This window comes from Manis pentadactyla, chromosome 4, assembly GCF_030020395.1.
Source record: "Manis pentadactyla isolate mManPen7 chromosome 4, mManPen7.hap1, whole genome shotgun sequence".
Classification (NCBI taxonomy): domain Eukaryota; kingdom Metazoa; phylum Chordata; class Mammalia; order Pholidota; family Manidae; genus Manis; species Manis pentadactyla.
Window position 1 is genome coordinate 27252205 of NC_080022.1, and position 21931 is coordinate 27274135.

General features: G+C 39.8%; 1 protein-coding gene across 1 annotated transcript; it reads right to left on the reverse strand.

Moving 5' to 3' along the window:
* Window positions 1–398: 398 nt before the first annotated feature.
* On the reverse strand, window positions 399–21628 carry CLSPN (claspin). The gene is made up of 25 exons (XM_057499997.1): window positions 21481–21628; window positions 19289–19397; window positions 18330–18766; window positions 17576–17734; window positions 16849–16926; window positions 16464–16536; window positions 15939–16047; window positions 15171–15751; window positions 12916–13107; window positions 11592–11821; window positions 10496–10674; window positions 10333–10397; window positions 9243–9442; window positions 8759–8913; window positions 7924–8150; window positions 7261–7372; window positions 6060–6135; window positions 5745–5851; window positions 3860–4024; window positions 3634–3755; window positions 3267–3394; window positions 2837–2939; window positions 2169–2251; window positions 1761–1922; window positions 399–1457 (listed from the first exon to the last, which is right to left on the reverse strand). Exons 1-25 carry the CDS (start codon window positions 21502–21504, stop codon window positions 1347–1349), a joined length of 3987 nt encoding a protein of 1328 aa, XP_057355980.1. The 5' UTR covers window positions 21505–21628; the 3' UTR covers window positions 399–1346.
* Window positions 21629–21931: the final 303 nt, after the last annotated feature.

The following is a 21931-nucleotide window of genomic DNA, read 5'->3' on the forward strand; positions in this document are numbered from 1 at the left end:
CCTGAACACAAATGCTCCTAACAGCAGACAGGCACTGACCTAAGTGAGCGTTCTATCTGGATAGCCTTCTCAAATCCTGTATGCTCAAATCCTGCCTTCAAGGCATTAAGATTTATTGAAAAACTACATACATATTAAAACATCTTTAAATACATTTTCCCATTACAAGATTACAAATATACAAAAAATTCTGTCAAAGTCAGCATCTTGCATATGAGAAACAATTGTAGAAACCTATACCCTAATTCCAACACTAAACTGGTATACCCATCTGCCAAGACAAAATTGGCACAATTCATCCAATTTCTCAAGTCCAGCTGCTGACAGTGAAACCACAGTATCCACATGAAATGTTTTTCCAAAGCAGCAGGTGACTCTCAGTTCTGAGGGGGAAGGAATCTGTCTAAAATTCTGAGATCCTCATAATAATTCAGGGAAAACGGGTTGGTGGCAATTCTCTTCAACAATATTTTGACTCAACTCCATGGTGGTCTTCTCTCAAAATAAGTAATGAAGTATTTAATTATTTTCTGATTGATCAGGGCACTATACTCAACCCAGATGAATGCAATAAATAATTATGTTTCTTCTTGCCAGGATGAACAGGGAGGTCCTTGAGTAACAGTGTTTCAAACTGAGAATTCAGTCCCAGGCAAGAGCTCTCTGCCCCATGGGATATCTAATGTGGACAGACATTGGGTGAACCCTTTATCTTCATCCTCATAGTTCAGAAAATTAGGGCCAAGGTTTTATGACTTGAGTACCAGTTTGGATCCTTATTATAAAGGAGGCAAAGGTTCCTTGGACATTTGAAGCTGCTTTGGGAAGAGGCATACAGGAAAATGGAAGGGACAAGATGAATATAGCAGCCCATCTGTTGGTTCCTAGGTCCTCTATGAATTCACTCTTTCACCAAGTCCTGGTCACTGTGGTGCAGATGTCAGGGCTGTTAAGGAGTCATTCTGATATCGACATTCACTGTAATTTTCTGTAATGCCACATTTTTTCTTCTTCCTCCTCCTCCAACCACCCCTTTCACAAAGAGGTATCAACCCAGGAAGCTGCTAGGATGTCAAATGTTTAATGAAGGAAATGAGCCTACACCCAGATGTGCCATGAGTTGGTGTTGTAAACACTGTGGAATTAAGATTGGTGGCCAACCCAGGAAATAATACTAGGAAAGGAAATAGATACCCACAGCCATGTGCTTTGAAGCTCTGTCTGAATTCTTAATGCATTGATTATGAAGGAAGGAGGAATCATCCATGTGAGCAGTTAATTCCAACCTTCACTGCCATAAACTTCTCAAAGCAGTCTCAACGTAAGTGCTGGCACCCTTGCTGGTGTTAGCTTTCCAAGTATCTGAAGATGCTTTGCTTCAAGCCTGAAGTGCTATCATCTGTCTTGAGGCGCTTGGGTGAAGGGGATGTCATTAAAGATGGACCCTTTCTCCTTACCTAGCAAGCAAAGAGAGAGTCAGGGTCAGCTCAAAACTCTCATACAAGTACTTTAACTTCAATTAGCTCTTAAATAACTCATAGTGAAAGCATGGACAATTAGAAACAAACATATATAGACTTTCGAGGCAAGTTTCAAAGCTGATTACCCAGTGGGGGTAGCAACCTCCCTGTACGTTACTAGGGAGTGCCAAGATTAATGCCACAGCATAAGCCTTTAAGCCAGAAATACATGTATTTTTAATAGATAAATAAATAAATTCGGCTTTGGAGAGCCACCAAATCAGTTCTCAAATCCCCTACCTGAGGCTTAGACGATTCCTTTGCTGCTCCAGCCTTAACAGGAGAGAGTGTATGGAAAACAAAGTTTCTTGAATTTCGGGGAGCACTGGGATTGAGGTCAGAGAGGGCAGCCAGTTTCTGAAGCACAGCTTTGGGCTGGTTTAGCAATGAACCTGTCTTCAGCTGAGGAAAGAAGCATCATCTGGCACCAAATCCCAAGTTCCAAGGAAAGAATGATAAGTCAGTCCCTCCCTGCCTCCCCCAGGTATTGAGGGGACATATTCCTACTCTACTCAAGTAGAAAAGAAACGGCAGACTCCTTTGACATCTACTCCCATTTCCTGCAGTCACACCCTCTCCTCCCTTAGCTTGACCTGGGCCTTTATAACTTGCAGATCATGACACAGGCTAACAAGGTCCCCAACCAACCTGGTGGGCATTTCCCAGTGTGATGGCTTCAAAAGGATTTCTGAGTAAAGACTTTGATTCTTGAATAACCACAGTGTGATTAGCTGAAAAAAAATAGACAGAGAGGCCTTTCCTGGACAAAGCTGGGTAGAATTACTTTTAATTTAAACAAGCTAAGAAGCCTTTAATTAAAGTAAAGCTATAGGAACTGGGATTATTTTATAATGGTGACTTGAAACTACAGTAAGTGGCTACAAGAAGACCAACAAACACGTTGAACATTATCAACTAACCATTAACAGTTATGAGAAAAAAACAAGAGCAGTAAGAGTGTGAAGTAGTGTTTAAGAGACTCAGCTCTGGTGTTAGATATATCCAGGTTCAAATTCCAGCTCCAACACTTAGGTATATATAAAATCCTGAGCAACTAGATAAAGAAGCCAGAATTCACTACTCTGAGCTGCCTTAGAATAAACATTAAGCAAAGCCAGTTACATATACTCACAAATACAGCATCCATTGCTCAACAGTCTAAGCTCCAAGAACGCCATTTTTCTCTACTTCTGAAGGGCCTCTTCAGACACAGGCTCATGACTAAACTGTCACAACTCCTGAAGGCTGGAGTCACCTCCAAGGCTCCAGCACTTACAACCCAGTGGGCTGGGTGCTGAGGAGGATCTAGAGCTTACCATTTTTCTGCAGCGCTCTGGCTGTAACTTTCTTGGCTAGCATCATAAACTGACTATCTTCCCCAATTTCTTCTTCTTCAGCTGCAATGTTCCCCTGCTGTGCCTGAGAATGAAAATCAGACATCATTAAAAGAAGTCTACAGTTCCCCCTGAATAGTTAGCATAGCCTGCACTATGAAGCTAAGGTACCTGGGGTATCATTTGTTTCCCTTTTTGCAACCTTCTGTTGCTTTAGACAAAAAAATTGATTTTGGACAAACAAACATGAAGAGAATTGCCCATGGTAACCTTCTCAAAGCACAAAAGGAAATTCAAGGATTAAGAGAGAGAGCAATATGTTGCCCAAGATTTTGAAACTATCACAGAAAGCTTGGTGTCCTCTCCTCATAAACTAGAGTGAGAATGGGTGACTTTCTTGTAGGAATCCTACCTGGTCTCGAAGCCATTGCTCTCGTTCAATTCGCTCCTTCCTCCATCTGGCTTCTGTCTCATCGAGCTGTTCTTCAATCTGATCATCATCCGAGTCTCTGTAGAACAAGTCCATCTGGGAAGCATCATCTAAAGCAAAGAGTAAGGCTATCAGCATTCTGTAAGGTGAAGGTGCCTGGACAGACACAAAGGGACTCTTATCATTCACCACCTACTGACACAAATGTTTCCCACCCACTAACAGAAAATAATGGATACAGCCAGGTCCACCACAATGGTCTGTTATAGTTTAGATTTCCACTCGCCATCTTTAACTGGACAAACATGTACATTTTACCATTTGCTTCTAAAGACAACAACGAAGATACCTGTGTTTTTCCATCGGAATCTCCTCACCCGTCCAGGACCATCACTATGCAGGTCCCCATCAGCAAGGTATCTCTCTTGGTATAAACGTAGCTGTCGTTTATCATCATCCAACATTGTTTTCCTATAGGAAAAATAGGGTGTTCAAAACCAGGACCATTTTGGCCGGCTAACGGGCCTGCCTTAAGACACACCCCATTAGTCTGAAGGGCTTGGTGGGATACTCACATGTGTATTTTCTTAATTTGATTCTGCAGTTCCTCATCAGAAGGAAGTACTTCATCAATTTCATCCTGTTCATATTCATCAATTTCTTCCCCGTCATACTCATCTTCACTTCCCACGTCACTCCCTGATACCTCTGCCTCATCCTCCAGGTATTTCTTTAATCTCCTGAAAAATAAATTTGAAGGTTAGAAAATGCATACTGTATGTGATGGGTATCAGTGCATCACCTCAGGAGGGGGCACCGTTATTTCCTTCAATACAGTTTAAGGAACTGAGACTCAGAGAGTAAGTGACTTACCCAAGGTCATACAGCTAGGAGGTAGAAGAGCCTGGATTCAATTAAGTTGGTGAATTTAGAGGTAGAACTCTCTATCTCCTCTCTACATTGGGATATACCTGCTGGAAAGTTCAAACTATTTTGTTTGTATTTAAGCTCACCAGTTTTAAGAGACAGACAAGAGGTAGGACTGTATATAGGTAATAGACTGGGACTCTTACAGTCCACCAAATCTTGACTCCCAAGTTAGAGGCATGACTGAGGCTCAGAGATACTGGTAATCAAAATCACTAGTTGTTAATTTTTTAAATTTCAATTCCTATTGAGAACAAATCTGCTGTTACTCTGGGTTCAAAGTCCTGTAGTCTATGGTCATGAGTGGCAGAAGTTTGATAACTTCCTGAAAGCTAATTTTTATCAAAGACTTGTGCTATTTTTTTTAAAGCAAGCGGAGTTCCTCCAAATTCTAGGATCACTGGGGAATTCCTGCAGGGGCTACTAGCCACTAAGTTTCCCAATCTTCCCAACCCCTCTCTTTCAGCAGTCCAACTTTTAGCTGTCATTCGTTATAAGATTTCATATGAACAAGGCACTCTGCAGTCAAATAAGGTTTAAGAACCACTGCCTTAGAAAAATCTATAGATGACCCAAAGCTGTATGAGATAATTTGACAGGTGACAAATTAGAACCCCAAAATGATCTTAATAGAATGGAATGATGGGTTAAAAACAATATAAATCTAGGACAGATCAATATGTTCTAAATGTGAATTCTGGAAGTCATCCATGTACAATATAACATTGAAAACCTATTAAAATGGTCTTTATAAAAACTTTTAACATCATGGGGAAATGCTTATGGATATGGTAAGTGGGAAAAAAAGCAAGATGCAAAATTGTACATACAAAATAATTTGTACAGATTTCAACTATATAAAAATGTATGCATAAAAAAGGTTATGAGGCAATAACCAGCACCAACACTTTCATAAATACTCTGGATAGTGGACCTGAATGATTTCTAATTTATATCTTTCTATAGTCTTTTAAATATATAAAAATCAATCATTTACTTTCATGATCAGAACAACAATAAAACATTTAAAAAAATAAAGGGGTCATTCGCCCAAGACTATGATGAGGCAAAGACTGAATGACAGTAATTCATAGGAAAAAAGACCCAAGTAATTTTAGTTGTCTAGTTGTCTATGAGATCCCAGGATCTACAGTCACTCAGCTCTTATGATTTTTGGTTACTTTATTAGTATGCATCCCCAAAAATGGATGTGGCTGTACCACCATATACACAGCAGAAGTCAGACCACACCTGAGGATCAAGAGTATATCCAGTATGTGAGGAGTCTGGAAGCAAAGAAAACAGTCGCCTGAGAAACAGCAGAAGGAACTCGATGTTTAATATAGAAATCACTTCAGGAGGACAGGCCATCTTTGAATACTCAAGAGAGATCATATGAATGGATTTTACTTAAACCGTGTTAACCAAAAAATGCAAAAATAGAACCAGCAAATTTAGATAAATTGGTGACAAGCTCAACTCAACTGTTAGGGAGAATTTTCTGGCAATTGAAGGAATGGATGTAATACTTACATTTGCCTTTTCAACTTCTCAGATCGCTTCAGGAGCTCTTCTTCATCATCGTCATCTTCCTGGCCTTCCAGAGCCAGACCTTCATCATCAGAGTCATTGTGCTCATCCTGCAAAATCATATAGTACCACTTGCAAAGTTTAGCAGAATAAAATATGCCCTCATATTTGCAAAATTCTCCTCAAACATCTCTTTCGAGGAAACTGCTTCTGATAACAAGCCAAATTTAGAATTCTTAAGAACTCAGACTAGAAGAAAAACATACAGCAGCAATACATGGAATTCAATTATGACTACTTTGTTCCCTTGAAACCCACCTCATCACTATCAAATTCATTATCGTTTGGGACAAGCCGAAAGTCTTCAAACTCCTCCTCGTCATCTTCTTCTTCTCTAAGATGCAAATCAACAAATAAGTTCATGAAAGCCAACTAAAAGCAGTTAGCCAACTTGAAAATTGCAAATATTTCCTAAGTACCAACAATTTCATCAGGAAATAAGGTATCTTGCCTTAAAAAAATTTTTTTTTAATTTTCATAAAATACACATAACAGAATTGACCATCTTAGCCACTTTTTAAAGTGTCCATCCAAGTGTTAAGTACATTCACACTGTTGTGTAACAAACCTCCCAAATTCTTTCCATCTTGCAAAACTGAAATTCTTTATCCTTTAAAGAACAATTACCCATCTTTCTCTCTGTTTAGCTCCTGGCAACCACCTTTCTACTTTCAGTCCCTATGAATTTGACTACTCTAAGTCCCTCACATAAATGGAATCATACAGAACTTATAGTTTTGTGGTTGGCTTATTTCATTTAGTGTGGTGTCCTTAAAGTTCAGCCCTACTGTAGCATGTGTAAGAATTTCCTTTTTAAGGCTGAATATTCCATTATTCCATAATAATATATACAAACACCTACACACACACACACACACATTTTGTTTATCCACTTGGGATGCTTCTATTTTTTTACTATTACTAATAATGCTGCTATGAACATGTGTATAAGTACCTATTCAAGTCTGTTTTCACTTCTTTTGTGTATATACCCAGAAGTGGAATTGCGGGATCATATTCTAATTTTTAATTTTTTGAGGAACTGCCATTCTATTTTCCATAGCAGCTTCACCATTTTACATTCCCACTAGGAGTGGACAAGGGTTCCAATTTCTCCATATCCTCACTAATTCCTGTTATTTTCTGTTTGATAGCAGCCATCCTAATGGATATGAGGTAGTATCTTACGGTTTTGATTTGCAGTTTGCTAATTATTAGTGATGTTGAGCACTTTTATGTGCTTATTCTTCCCTTTTTTTACCCCGTTCTCCATCAATTAAATGAAAGTGCTGTAATTTCCTTACTATGAAAATATGAGACTCATACCTACTCTTAAGAATCTCAGAGAGGACATGAAGCCTCTAAGATGACTAGTTATTGCTAAGCCCAGAGAACCTGACCCCAGGATTTTATCAGAAGACTGGGCCTTCCCAAGTTTCCTCCAATCACTGAGACATACCTGTCTGTTGGGAAAGAGCCTGAGCAAAGAGCAAGTGCTTCTTCCATTGGATCACCCATGCTGCTCTCCTTCTCCTGTTCATTTAACTCTGATGGAGCCAGAGCAGAGGCCTCTACATCACAACAAAGATTTGTCATCACAAAATCACAGCTTTATCCTCATTCACCAGCCATCTAAAGACATGCCAGCTCAATACAATTAAGGTAAGCCTTGCCCAAGAAAGCTCACCATCCATTCATTCAGCAAATCCTTATTTAGGGCTTACTATGTGCCAGGCACCAGAGATACAGTAGTGAACAAAAGAAAGATCCCAGCTTTCAGAGCTCATTTTCTAGTAGGTGTGCAGGGGAGAAAGGGGCATGCAGATGGGAGTGAGCACTTATGTGAAATTTATCATACACCAGACACTGTTCTAAGCTTTTCACACATTAACCATAAATGACCAAACATGTGGCCAAAGCTAAAGCAGTGTTGACAATTTACCACCCTAAGAATGTGAGAGCTCTAAATATCAGGAAGCTTAGAATTCAACCTCTATGCAAGAATCCATCATGGTCGTGTTTTCTGTGAACTTTTCACCTGAGAGTAAAGGGCTTCTTTTCAAAGGCACTGATTTAACATATTTGGCTGGGGTGAGCCTAAAGCTCTCTGTTGGATGTTTACCCTGTGAAATGAATTTTCCTGAACAAAGATTCAGAAGTTCCTCCATGTTCTCTTTCTTGTTGCTGTTTACAGACAGAGGTTTTTCAGCCTGAGATGTGAAATTCCCAGTACACAGATCCAGTAGCTCTTCCATGTTAGCATCCATGGCATTCTCATCCATACTGGCTAATGGCAGTCGAGGCTTCAAAGTTTGGTACTGATTCCTGTGGTTTCTAACATTTAAGAACCTATAAGCACAATGAAAAGTGTAAGAAATTCTCTAGGGGAAAAAAACAAACTAATAGGTGAAAAATTCTGAACTCATTTCCAATACCGATGTTAGAAGCTGAACTCATTTCCAATATCGATGTTAGGAGCTGAACCCCAAACCAGAAGACCAAACAGTCATACCTTAAGCTTGTGATATCTAAAGAGGGAGGGGGAAGTTTTAGGAAGAATAAATGCTGTTCAAAAGGTAAAGGGCAATGTATAATTTTGGCTTCAGATGATGCTGGAGGAGGGCTTGGTGTTACGTCCATATAATGTGCCACAGGTCTGCCAATTCTTAATTCCAGCCAACAATCTTAGCAAGGTAGGATGGCAATTCAATGGCTTTACAAGAGCTATGAATTTCACATAAGCCAGAGATCGAAGGATCAGCATGCAAGCAAGGGCTATTTACATTTTGTTTTCTATAGACACTTTGTTCAAACTTGCAGAATGTAATACTAACAGTCTGCACACCTCTTTCTCAGAAGAGAAAGCACAGATGGAGTGACAGAAGCTTACTTTATTTTTAAACAAAATTAAGCAGTACCCAGCACTATCCCACCCACAGAATCATGAAACTACCTACCCATCTGCATCCAACAGTTGGCTCTGAGTGTCATCTTCTAAACAGAACTGGAAGTCGCCTGCTCCTAGGAAAAGTGGCTTAGGCTCTGGGGAGGCGTTATACAGATCCTGGGAATCCTCTATGGGAAGTGAAGGCTCAGACAGCTTTCCTGAACTCTGGCACCACAACAAAACCAAACAAAAACAAAACATTTTACAAATGTCATTCACTGTCATGACAACAACAGAAGGTGCTATTTGCAATATTTAATCTACTCTCAGGCAATTGCAGTTAAGGAGGACAATGCATAGCCAAGAGAAGCATAAGGAAAAATATCTTCAAGAAAGTAAGAATATTGGATGAGGCTTGTTTTTAATACACAAAGGGGGTGGATTCTTTAAACTGAACATACATATGTGGTGGGAGTCGGTTGGCTTGGACACACTTTATTTAGCAATGTGGGAAGCAAAAAGGGGAGGAGATTAGAAAACCATTACCATCTTACCTTAGAAGCAGAGCTGACCAAACTGGCTCGAAATAGCCCAGGGGAAGGAGATCTGAATCCCCCTGCTGTAGGGAAAAAACTGGTCCCACGGCCTGTTTGTCTGTTGCAAGGCTGATAGGATGGAATTGTGGAGCCAACCAGCTCAAAGCTGCTATTGTGGCTGCTCTCCTTTGTTAGCAATGAGCATGAATCATCTTCATCTAAAGAAAGAGAAATACTTTTTAAGTGCATGATTCCAGAAATAAGGTGGATTTGTTTAGGAAAAAGAGCTGAGAAAGAAACTGTCAGGTAACATTCATAGGCAAACCTCTCAGGTTATATGTTCCAAAACATTAAAATGAAGGTAAATTACAGTACTAAAATAGCATTATACAATCAGGGTTTCTCTCTCTGAGCTAAGTGACACCTGAAAGTTCCCATCTTTTTCTTACCCTGGCTAATGCCTATGATCACTGCATTATCCAATTACTTATACATCTTCTTTTGATCTACATATGACAGAAATGTTCCATGGTTCAATGAACACACACTCACGGAAGACATATTATATGCCCATGGTCAACTACGGCTGACCCTTGAACAATGTATGTGGGGGTTAAGGGCACCAACTGCACTGTGTAGTTGAAAATCTGTGAACAACTGCTGACTCCCCAAAAACTTAACTATTAATAGCCTACTGTTGATGAGAAGCCTGATAACATAAACTGTCAATTAGCACATATATATTATATGCATTATATGCTGTATTTGTACAACAAAGTAAGCTAAAGAAAATGTTTTTTTCAAATTGTTGAAAATCTCCAAAAAATTTCCCAATATAGTAATTGAAAAAATCTGCATATAAATGGACCTACACAGTTCAAACCCATGTTGTTCAGGTGTAAACTGTATAAGGAAAACATGTAAGTTTTTAAAAATGGAACCAAGAAAAATATTCTAATTCATAAGTTTCCTTTAATTGCTACATGTATGACTAGGTAAAGTCCATAAGTGTTAAAAAAATGGAACCTTATGGAATTGTAGTCCTGAAGTGTCAAAGCTTCAGGAGGATCAAAGAAAAATCAAGTTCTGCATCAGAGTCACTACTTACCCAGTTTGCTAGGCCTTTTGCCCGAGTTTTCATCTGTTTCTGATTTTTCTTCACTAGGAAAGTAGCTACAAAATGAGAAGGTAAAATGTTTGAGCGTCTGTTTCTGCTTATTAGAGGGGCAAATCCAAGGCAATCTTATCTTTCCTTAGAGAAAATTACTTACCCCATCTTGGAAGAGTTGTCCTTGAACAGAAGTAAGGTAGAATCTGATGAGAGAGGCTTGGGAACAGAGAGAAGGCCAACTGACTTGCCAATTTCACTACTCCCATCATTGTTTTCTTTATCCACTTCTTTCTCATCTTTGGTTTCCATTTCTTCATTACTGAGAAGGAATTCTGTATTCTTTACCAATCACACGGCCCCAAAACAAAATAGTATCAGTCAAAAAAATTTAAAAGCAAATACTATTAGCCTAAAATACAGCTGCTTGGTTACAGGTCACATCTTAACTTTGAAAGGGTAAACATGCAGGCTTGGTCTAACCATTTCATTAACATAATTTTCCTTTTATACTTATTTTACCTTTTACTCTTCCTAAATTGCTACAAGATTATGAAAGAAGATAGGATTATCATTTTATTGAGGCAATAAGAGGTTAAATGATTAGCCTGAGATTGCAGGACAACTACTGGCCTTAACCCAACAACAGACCGTGACATGCTGCTCAGTTCAGCCACTGCTTCCTTCTTTCTTAACTCAGGGCTAACTACTGGCCAACTACTTCAAGTGACACCAGCGAGTATTTAAACATGGATATATGTATTTTTTAACACTCCAAACTCTATCATCATCTATCTTTCCTAGGTGGAAAACCAAAGTATGGAACAGGGGAAGCAGCCCTGCTACAAAAACCCTCAAGAATGAAATGAACTCAGGAAGGTCTCAGCCTGCCTGGGAATTTATTCTAGACCTCAACCTGGCAAAGGTTAAAACTGCTTTCTATTCTGAACAGAAAAACCTAAACAAACAACAAAGATAAAAGTTTCTATTAATACAACCCCATTTCAATAGTAGCTTTATATTATAATATATAAACTAACAGGCAGAAGACAAGGCTATGGCTCTGTGAACTGTAGGTGTTCAGTGGTGCCGACAGAACTGAATGCCCTAAGATTGAGGTACATATGAGCTAGCTACATTCACCTCTGCCCTTAAAATCTCTTCCATAGTTGAACATGCTTATACTCTTCTTCAAATCTGATTTTCTCTTTCCCTTATTCATCATGACCAACTAACAAAATTATATAATTGCCAGAAACCTCCTGATTGCCTTCCTCCTCTTCGTTCCCTTCTTCTTCCTCTAACTCCCCCTCTTCCTCCTCATCTCCGTCTTCCTCAGATTCATCTGTCATTTCTTCCTCCTCCTCCTCTTCTTCAAATCCATCTTCATTATCTAACTGAAATAATGCCTGGCGCTTTTGGCGTTCCTCAAACCTTCGGAGTTTCATTGCTTCTTGCAGTTTAGCTTTCAGCACCTGAAGCTTTTCGCCTGCACAGAAATATGAAGAAATGCTTTAGATATAATGACTGACTACATAATATGATAATGGAAGCATGCATTTAGAACATTTGCAAGTGCTCTCGGCACATCCCAAAAGGAAAATCAGAGACCTTACTATTCTAGGCTTTTGCTATCTTAACAAATGGGGAGTATTATGAATTGAAGTGTAAAAAACTGCCATAATTATGTTCTATACCCTGGGATAATATACCACACAGAGATTATAAAAATACTACTACAAAGGGCCAAAAATGGGGTGAGGAGTGGGACTTTAAAAGTGTCTGGTTCAGAAGCCATGAAAGAAAACACTTTACCTTTATTAAAGGAAAACAACCTACAAGTAAAATGGGCAAGAGAGGAACTGGAAGTTAGAAAAAACTGAACATATATTGTTAATAGACATATCAAAAATAATGCTTAACCTCACTTCCAGTTAAAGAAATATAAATCAAAGTAAGTGACAGCATTTTTAACATATCTGGCAAAAATTTAAAAGTTTGATAATTCTCACTATTAACAGGAGGAAACGGGAACTCTTACACACTGTCATTTAGAGCGTAAATCAGTGCAACTATTTTGAAGGTATGATATATAAAATATGGGATGACATAAAAATTTGACTTGATTCCACTGTAAGGAATTTTGCATCCAGATACACCAATGTATCCCTGATACTAGGATGCAACATTGTATGAAATACCAAAAACTAGAACAAACAAGATGTTCATTAATAGGAGTATGTTTAAATAAGTCATGCTATATTCATGCAATGGAATATTATGCAGCTACTTAAAAAACCTCAGAAGCCATTATGTGTTCTGAGCTCTGGAGTTAGGAGGTCTGGATTAGGCTTCTGGTTCTACTACTTACTAGCTGTGTAAATTTGAGCAAGTTGTTTAAATGCTTTGTATATCAGTTCCCTCATATATAAATATACTAATGTTATCTACTGTAAAGTCTCTGGAGCAGCACCTGGCAGAGCATACGTGTTCAGTAATTTTCATGATAGTCTATGGTAGCCATGAAGACTGGCTAGAGTACAGAGCATAAAGAAAAAGGGAAAAAAAAGTGAACTCAAATACCTGGTTTTGTGTGGCTTGCTCCATCCAACTTCTCAGCTGCCAAAGTCACAGGTACCACATCTGCCTTCAGCTCTTCCTTCCCATCCGTGCCCACATCTTTCACTATGATGTTCACATTCACCCTCTGACCAGCCCTGGGTTTGGCAGCTGGATTAGCATGCTTCCAGAAGCGCTGCTTCAGCGCTTCCAGTTCTAAAAACAAACACCAACAAGTATGTCAATTTGCCAAGCTCCAACTCTTTCCTGTAAGATTCTGGTTAAGAATTACCAGCTAAGTTGTTTTAAGCTCAACAAAGTTCTATGACAACACACACACACACACACGCAGATATCAAATTGCTTTGCTTCTAAACCTATGTTGAATTCAGTGCAGCAGAGAAGACAAGTAGTGACTCTGTGGTATCTTACTACACTGAGGGACAGTGACTGAAATGGGGTATGGAAGGGGACTCAATAATATATATGGATGAATGTAGTAATCACATTGTTTTTCTAGTGAAACCTTCATAAGAATATATATGAATGATACCTTAATAAAAAAAATATTAAAAAACCCCACCTATGTTGAATTCATATAACTTAACCCAAATGAATGGAGTGCTACAACTGTTCTTCCTCAATATACTTCATGGTGCTAGTCCCCTATATAAGCCAAATGTAATGTAGAAAAACTACTCCAAGCCTCAATCTCTTCATTTGCAAAATAATACCTGAGGCTCTGAGAATTAAGAAACATAACTAATAAAGAGTCTATCTGTGTCTAATATAGTAGGCACTGAAAAAAAGAGGTTTCTTCCTTTTCCTGCCTCTCAGTTCAGGACTGTTTAGATAACTTCCAGTCCCACATAAAAAAAATCTCACAGTGTCTAATATAGTAAATATTTTAAAAAATGAATATCTCTTCCCTCTCTTTTACTCTGGGACTGTTGAAACAACTGCTAGTCCCACCCAACAAAATTTTTCCTCTGTTCTGGGCAACACCTTATCCCCATGCTTCTTTGTTAATGGAGCTCTGCAAGTTCTGTTACACCATCCTTCCTCCCACCTCCTGCTCTGGTCACATTGACTTACACATCCTCCCAATATGACAGACAGAGCCTTTTCTGTCCCTTCCAAGAATGTCCTTGTTCCACTTCCGTAAAGTCTACCCATTCCATCATCAAAGACTCACCCACCAGATACTGTAGCTGACAGAGCACCTACCACCATAAACTGTTCAATGAAGGAGAGGCTTGATGTAAAAAATTTCACTAGTAACAGAAGTAGCAGCCACTATTTGAGTGCTTCTTTATGTTGTTTGTATGCATTATTTCAAAAAATCTTCACTATAGCCCTGTGAACCAGATAGTATTACTGTTTCATTTTTTAAAAGATCACTTGGAGAGGTCAAAGAGCACACTGAAGGTTAAACAGTAAGTAGCATAATCCAGATTCAAACCCTGGTCTTGCTACTGAGCCTAAGCTCTAAATCATGCACACAGCCTCAACATGGAGAAGGGGACACCCAATTTTACCTACAAGTCAGAAGTTTACCGAATGTAGTAATAGTTGAGTTCTGTCTTGAAGGCTCATTCATTCAATAAATGTGCATGCCCAGTGTCATCCACTGTGGAAGCAGTAGGGACAGAGTAGGGAACAATCCAAAAGATCCATACTCAAAGCGTAAAGGGGAAGAGAGTGAACAAGTTACTTTATCCACCAACTTTTCAAGCCATCCTTTGACCACCTATGGGAGCACACCTTTCCCTCCTCTGAACTCCTATTGTACTGTATTCTAAATGTTTCGTTCAATAAAGAATGTTTTCTCTTTTTCTTTATGTTATTTTTTGTAATTTTCAGTGACACCTATTCACCATGGGCGATGTCACTTTCCACTTCTGCATCACTGTTATTTGTATACTCCTCTTCCCTGCTAAAGTGTAAGGAGCTGAAGTGTAGGACAAATATCGCATTTCTCTTGGAATGCCCTCTAGCACCTCATACAGTGGACAGTTTGTCACACCATAACACAAAAGGCGTAAGTTTCTTCTGTATATTGACTTATCAACAGGCTTCCATCTTAAACAAGGTTTAGAATGTTCTGTGATATCCTGCCAAATTGACCTAAATAGGATTCTACCTGTATCTGGTTCATCTATAAAGTAAGATCATGTGTGGTTATCCGTTTTTCCTGTGTTCCTTGTCCTAGTGGCAAAAAGTCAAAAGCTGCTAGAATAAATCACTGTGGAGAGGCTCCCCGCAATTCAAAGTATTACCTCTGTTGGTTTCAGGTTCTTCAAGTATCACAAAGGAATCCTCATCAGCACCCAGCCGAGGTTTAATAAAAACATCTACTCCCAGTTGCCTAAGTCTGTCCAGAGTGAACCGCCTCACTTTTTCACGTGGCACAGCTGCTGCTGATTTAGTCTGTTGCCTGGGCACTTCCACCTTTTCCTCTGCTTCTTCTGTTTTTTTCAGAACTTCTTCTCCCTCCAGGGCATGATGTTCAGGTGCCTGAAGCCCTTCAGCCTGATACCCCTCATTGTCCTTATTCCTGAGGAAGCTGGATTCCTCCTGTGCCACTGAGACATCCTCAAGTAAAGGGCTAGCATTGTTCTGCTCCTGTTTCTCCTGAATTTCCAGCTCTTTACTTCCCTTATGGCAAGACTCATCTGATCCAGTAGCCACCTGGGGATCTTTTGCAGGAAGTGCATTAATTTCCATTTCATATCCTGCACCTGTTGTCTGCACCTGTTGTCCTGCACCTGCATCTTTGCTATGGTGCTCATTATTCATCTCTGTTGTATTTGCAGAGTTTGTGATTTCTTTGTGCTGGTTTGACTGATACTTAGATGACCTAGAGAAGGGAAAATAAACTGAAGTTGAAAATTGTCCTAAATGTGAAACGTTCTCATCCCTTAGCATTTGGTGGATCGGTCAAATTGATTTTAAGGGAGTGAGGAATCTGAACTTTTTACACCAGATGTTTGCTACAAAACTGAATGTTTATGAAAATTGTAATCACAAGGAAAGAGAGTTCTTACTTCAGTAGTGCCATGGCATTTCCCTGGCAAGTGGGCCGGGGTTTACGTTTGAAGAAATCATGAATGGTTTTATCCTCAGGCATGTGATATGGAAGATTAAGTGCAGTCTCTACAAAATGGAACAAAACAAGCAAATACATATACTTATATTCTGAAATGTCATTTCATATTCTGCTAACTAAACAGTACAACCAAATCAATCACCAGAAACAGAAAACAATCCTGGTATTAATAAAGACAGGATCTGAATATTAAAGAACTCCCTGAAGACCAGCGGCTTGTAGACCTAGTTGTGAAATCAAACTGATTCAGAAAGTTTTCTTTAAAATACAGACTATTGGACCACACTTCAAGCCTACTGAATCAGAATTTCTATGGGACCTATGAATTTACATATTTGAAAAGTTTCCAAAGGGTTCCTGATGCAGAAAAACTATTGAAAACAAAAATTCCCCACATCCAAGTTGAGCTTAGAAAGAAATACTGTGATTTGTCTCAAAGGTTTACTGTTCTGGTTTGCATTACCTCGAATAAGGCGCTGAGTCTCACTATGCAGTTTCTTTAGTGCTTCCTTACTTAACTTGGCTGCTTTCCTTTCCTTAAAGAAACAAAAAGTGGGACTATATTAATGTTATCCAGAAAGATATTTATCCCTTAAGTTTCCTTTCTCCAAGAAAAGAGGACAGAAGGGGAATAGTGAGCACCAATAAGCTTGATACAATATAAACTCAAGCTCGTTTATTTGCACATCACATAAAATTCAATCCAATCCACATTTGTGTCCCTAATATATACAAAGCAATATCTCAGAAGCCAGGAAAATGTGATACACATGACATTTATCTCTGAGAAATACACAGTCTCCTGGGGAAAGAGATCAACATGACAACTAAGCAGGACTCCACCTCACCTTCTTCATGGTGCTTTTTGGTAACCCACTTTCTTCTTCAAATGAACAGACCCCACTCTCCAAAGACAGTTCCTTTTTCTAAAAGAAAAGATTACAAGTTGAATATGGACAAAAATTAAACTAAACTAAGATGTTGCTTACTCAAATATTGCTTTTGTACTCCAACATCCCATCATGCTATATTAATAATTATCAAATAGAAAATTTTAAACACAGCATCCTATAATGCCTACAAAACAAACATGACGTCTCAAATGGAGTTTGGGTTCTCATTTCTTGGACCTCTGTCCCTACGGAGAGATAATACTCCCAAGGAGCTAATCTCAGGAAGAACAATTAGGCTTCCAAACACTCAGGACAACAATGCTTTGACTGATGCTTCAATTTGATCCCCTTCCTGAAATCCCACAAATCCGTTTCTTAGAGGCCTAAGGATTCTAAGTCATATCTCTGCTCCATTATTCACCTGCTTCTTAAACAACATCAAGTATCTTACTCCGCACACTCCCAGCTTTCCTATGCGGGCAATCAAAATATTGTTTTCCAAACAAGTTAGCAGGTCTATCACTTCTACTGCACAATTCCAAAATTAACAGCTGAAAAACTTAGATCAATCGACACATTTTCCTTCAGTTGGAAACAAACAAAGGTTCTAAGGGTGGGCCAGAAAACAAAGCAAAGGTTAGAGGCAGAGGGTTAGTTCTTATTCCAATTGTCTTTTACTTGCCTTGTGTTTTACTTTGTTTTTCACAGCTGCCCTTATTGATTCTAATGATTCTTCATCTTCCAGTGGAGAGCTATTTTCCTCCTCCAACCCAGTTTCAAAAAGGTCTTTATCCACAAGAAGACAGCCACTATCATTAAATGGCTGTTTCACATCATCTTCCTGGATAATGCATAAGGAAAAAGCAAAATCCAAACATTTCAAAACCCAATTATTTCACAGCATCATATGGCAATTTGGATCAGGCTAGAAAGAAGCCGTGTTCCATCAACAGACAAATATATGGCATTTTAGAGCATTCTCACTGGTTCCTAAACAGTTTACGCTGTGATTTTGTGCCATGGTCCAAAACTAACTTAATATTTTTGAAAAGTTAATTAAATACTTATTAAGCAACTAGTTTACAGAACTTGAAGATGGGTTTTCTCATTGACAAACAAGACTTCTGACTGATAGATGCATGAAAATCCTCCTTTGAAAGTTAATTTGCATCAGATCAGAAAGAGCAAAGATCAAAAACAAAAACATGTGCTTACAAAGAAAATCAGAAACCCATTTATTTGGAAGTGTCCTCCAAGTATCTGAAATGGAATGAGACCAACAAGTTTTAAATCATATATATGCCTCACTACTTGCAGTGCAAAACAATTAACTCAAAGCTATATTCTGAGCACAGATACAACCTCAAGAACTGAAAGCAACTTTTTCTAAAATGTTAATCTGCCTTAGAAACAGCAAAGTATTCTTTTAAATGTACCTCTTTTTTTTTTTCCTTCTTTTTTAGCCACCTAATTTTTTCCATCTTTCTCTCCTCTTTCTCAAGTCTTCTCTTTGATTTTACTTTTGCTTTTCCTTCTTTATCACACATGGGTTTTTTGGAACTCTTTCTGTCAACTGTAAAGTCCACACAGTTTTCAGACTGGAAACTCAGTTCTAAGCAAGGTGTCACTTGAGTTTCAAGAGTTTCCTGATACAAAGACTCCTCAATGTCACTTTCATCACTGTCTGCCAGAGTTTTGTAAATCCTTCTGACTTTTCCATTTTTTCCAGCATATAAATTCTCTTTATTTTCCTCGATGCTGTCAGAGGTAGTTTTCTGTGGAGAGGCATTTGTGTCCTCTTTTTCAGAATCACTGTCTTGTAGTACCTTCCTGCTTTTCAATTTCTTACTCACAAATATCTCTTCATCTGAATCTGGAAGAAAGACAATTTCTTTTAGAGGTGTACTGTCATTTGGCCTTCTTCCTAGTCCCCTACTCCTCAAAAACATATCCAATTATCCAAGTGATGTATCACCTTGTGAAATTATATAACTACTGCTAAGAACTGATTGTAGCAAAGCAAATCTAAAAATATATTTTGAAAAACATTTTCCCTGGAAAAATGCCTGTTACTGAGAAATGTAATTATATATATTTACAACGTGTAAAGTTGTTCTAATCCTTCTGGCAGGTGTTAAAAAAATCCTTTTATTATAGGATGAATGCATTCAACCAGGCAATGTGGTAGCTTTTAGACATTTTATACATTCAATAATATAATAGAAACGGTTACTTTCAAAAGGGCATAAGCACTAATATTTTGCTGTAATAATAAGAATAAGGTCAGGCATTAATAATCTATTAAATCAAGAAAATAATGAAATTAATCCAATCCACTTACAAACCAAGTCTCATCATTCTATTCCTAAAAATAAAAGTACTGACTATTACAAACCTTGTTCACTCAAGGGCCCAATTGTTTCATAGCTGCCCTGTCCACTATCTGAAGGACTATCTGCTTCTTCTTGTGAAATGAGCTTTGGATCACTGATTTCTAGAGGTACCTAGAAAATGAGAATACATTTTGCATTAATGAGCAGGTGACAGAAAGCTCTAAGTATGTAATGATACACAAATCATCATGGGATTATCAGGCTGAAATAAGGGAAAAAACTAAACAATCGTTCGACAAAGGGATGACATTAAAAATTACTGGACAGAAAACAAAACTCATGTTCACCTTCGAAGGACACTATAGAATTAATCCTAAGTAATGGTAAATAAATGAAAAGAATCAAGCATTCATTATGCTTTTTCTGTGTGAACTATTTCTCAGTATATCCAAGTGACACGTTAAGTAACATCACAGAGATGCAATCTGGATGTGGGAAACTCTATAGGACAAACTATATGGTTTCTTTAACAGTAAAATGAAAGAGAGGGAGAGGGACCTATAGAGTTTATATATATATATATATGCACACACACACACACATAACAGCAATAGCAATATGCACACTTTGGATCCTAATATAAACAAATTGAAAGTATATCTATTGAGTCAAAGAAGTCTGAACACTGACTAAATATTTAGTATTAAGCAATAATTCTAAATTTCTTAGGTGAGGTAATAATATTGTGGTTATCTTTTGTGGAAAACCTTGTATCTTTTAGTGATGCATAATGAAATATTTGTGGATGAAATGTCTGGAATTTTCCTGCAAATAATCCAGTGAGGGAGGAAAACAGGTGGGGTTATAAATGAATAAGATTGGCGTGATTTGAAAGTTGCTGAAGTTAGGTGGTAGGTTCATTATAACAGCCTTTCCACATTTGTATACGTTTGAAATTGTTCAAATAAAACTATTTAAAAGTCACAAGTAAAAAAATCTAAGAAAGGGGTGTGTTAGGTGATTTGACCAGTTGGTGACCAAGCCCACCCTAGATGCCAGACCTCCTGCCTCCTTGATGATCTCAGGGCTCAGAATCAACTTATTAATAAAAGGGAATATATTAACATCTGTAAGGCTACTGGGCACAAGGCCTCACCCTAATGGTTTCTCAAACAACTATTAAATTGGTTGGAATGTTTGTGACAATTATTAAAATAAAAATAACCAAGATACCGAAGGCTGACCATCCTTGCAACAATCCAAAGCTCTCAGATTGTGGATAAGGAAACTGAGTTAGGTAACCAGGTAGCTCAATACACGGTGATGCTCTTAATCATTCCGTTCTAGGCAGTTTGTAGCAGTACCAGCAAGTCAGGGCCAGGGACAGGGTGCGGAGAGAAGGTCTCAAAAAACTCAGTAAAAGATAGTATCTCAGTGCAATATTTAAAAACAAAAACCAAATTGGCAAACTATGGCTCATGAAGTCAGCTGCCTACCTGTGTAAATAAAGTTTTATTGGAACCAGGGCTGTGACTGTTAAGGTGCAGTGAGTGAGGCACAGTTGAAAGTTGTCTTTTAAGTTTGGTATTTTGTTCAAAAGCAAAAACCATGGGATTTTTTGCATTCCTTTTGTTTTTTAAAATTATTGCCTTTAAATATCATCTTGATTACTGAATTTCGAGTGTGTCCACCCAGGCCCGGCCCCAGAAAAGAATACAGATCTGGAAACAGGTCGTTCGTTTCTATGCCCAGATCCGCCAAGCGAGCAGGCGGACACCGGCCAGAAGGCCCCCTGGCGGAAACTGCTCTCGAGGCCGCGCGCGATGGCCTCAAAGCCCCTTCCAGACCCAGCCTCGAGCTCGCAGATGCCCGGCCCGCCTGCCAGCTGCGGGCGGTTTGGCCCAACTCTGGGGGGCTCCGTAAGAGGAAGCGCGCCCGCGGCAGGAAACGCGCCAAAGGCGAGTGCGGGCGGGCGCGGCAGGCGGAGGAGGGGCCGGCCGGCGGGCTGTGCGCGCCGCAGCGATGGGAGCGACACCGCCGAGGACACGGGCGCGCGAACGTCGGCGCCGGGACCGGCTCGCGAAGGCTCGAGCCCGTGGGGCCGGTGGGTTTCGGCCACTGGGCCGCGAGGTCGAGCTGTACGCTGGGAGCTCGGGAGCAGCAGTCCTCCCAGGCTCGGCGGCAGCCTCCCCGCCCCCCACCCCTCGGCGCCGGGCCTCCGCAGACGCGGAGGAAGGCCTGGGCGAGAACTTACCTCAGAAACCTCTTCGCCCGTCATGACTCCGGCCTCCGCAGCGCTTCGCTCGGGACGAAGCGCACCCCCGCTTTCCTCAGCCGCGGCGCAGCTGCTCCCGCCGAGGAGAGCTCCGCAGCGCAGTTCAAGCTTTCGCGCCCAGCCGGACTGAGGGCCCCGCCGGGCCCCGCCCCCAACGATCTGCACCAACCCGGAGGAGACTTGCTACGGGAGGCCCAACCCCACTCCGTTCTACCAATCACGAAGCGCCTCCGGCCTGCCCGGCAAATATAATCTGGGTTGGGTAGAAGGGTCTTAGCTCCTCTTGTCAACTGAGCCCGGAGGAAACTGGAGGTCCCCTGGCTGTCCGGCTGTCCGGGCTGTAGGACCCCCTCCGGCTCTGCAAGGCTGTACCATGCGAGTGGTGGCCTTTGACCTTTGACCCTTCCGTAGCACGACAGCTTCCATCAAG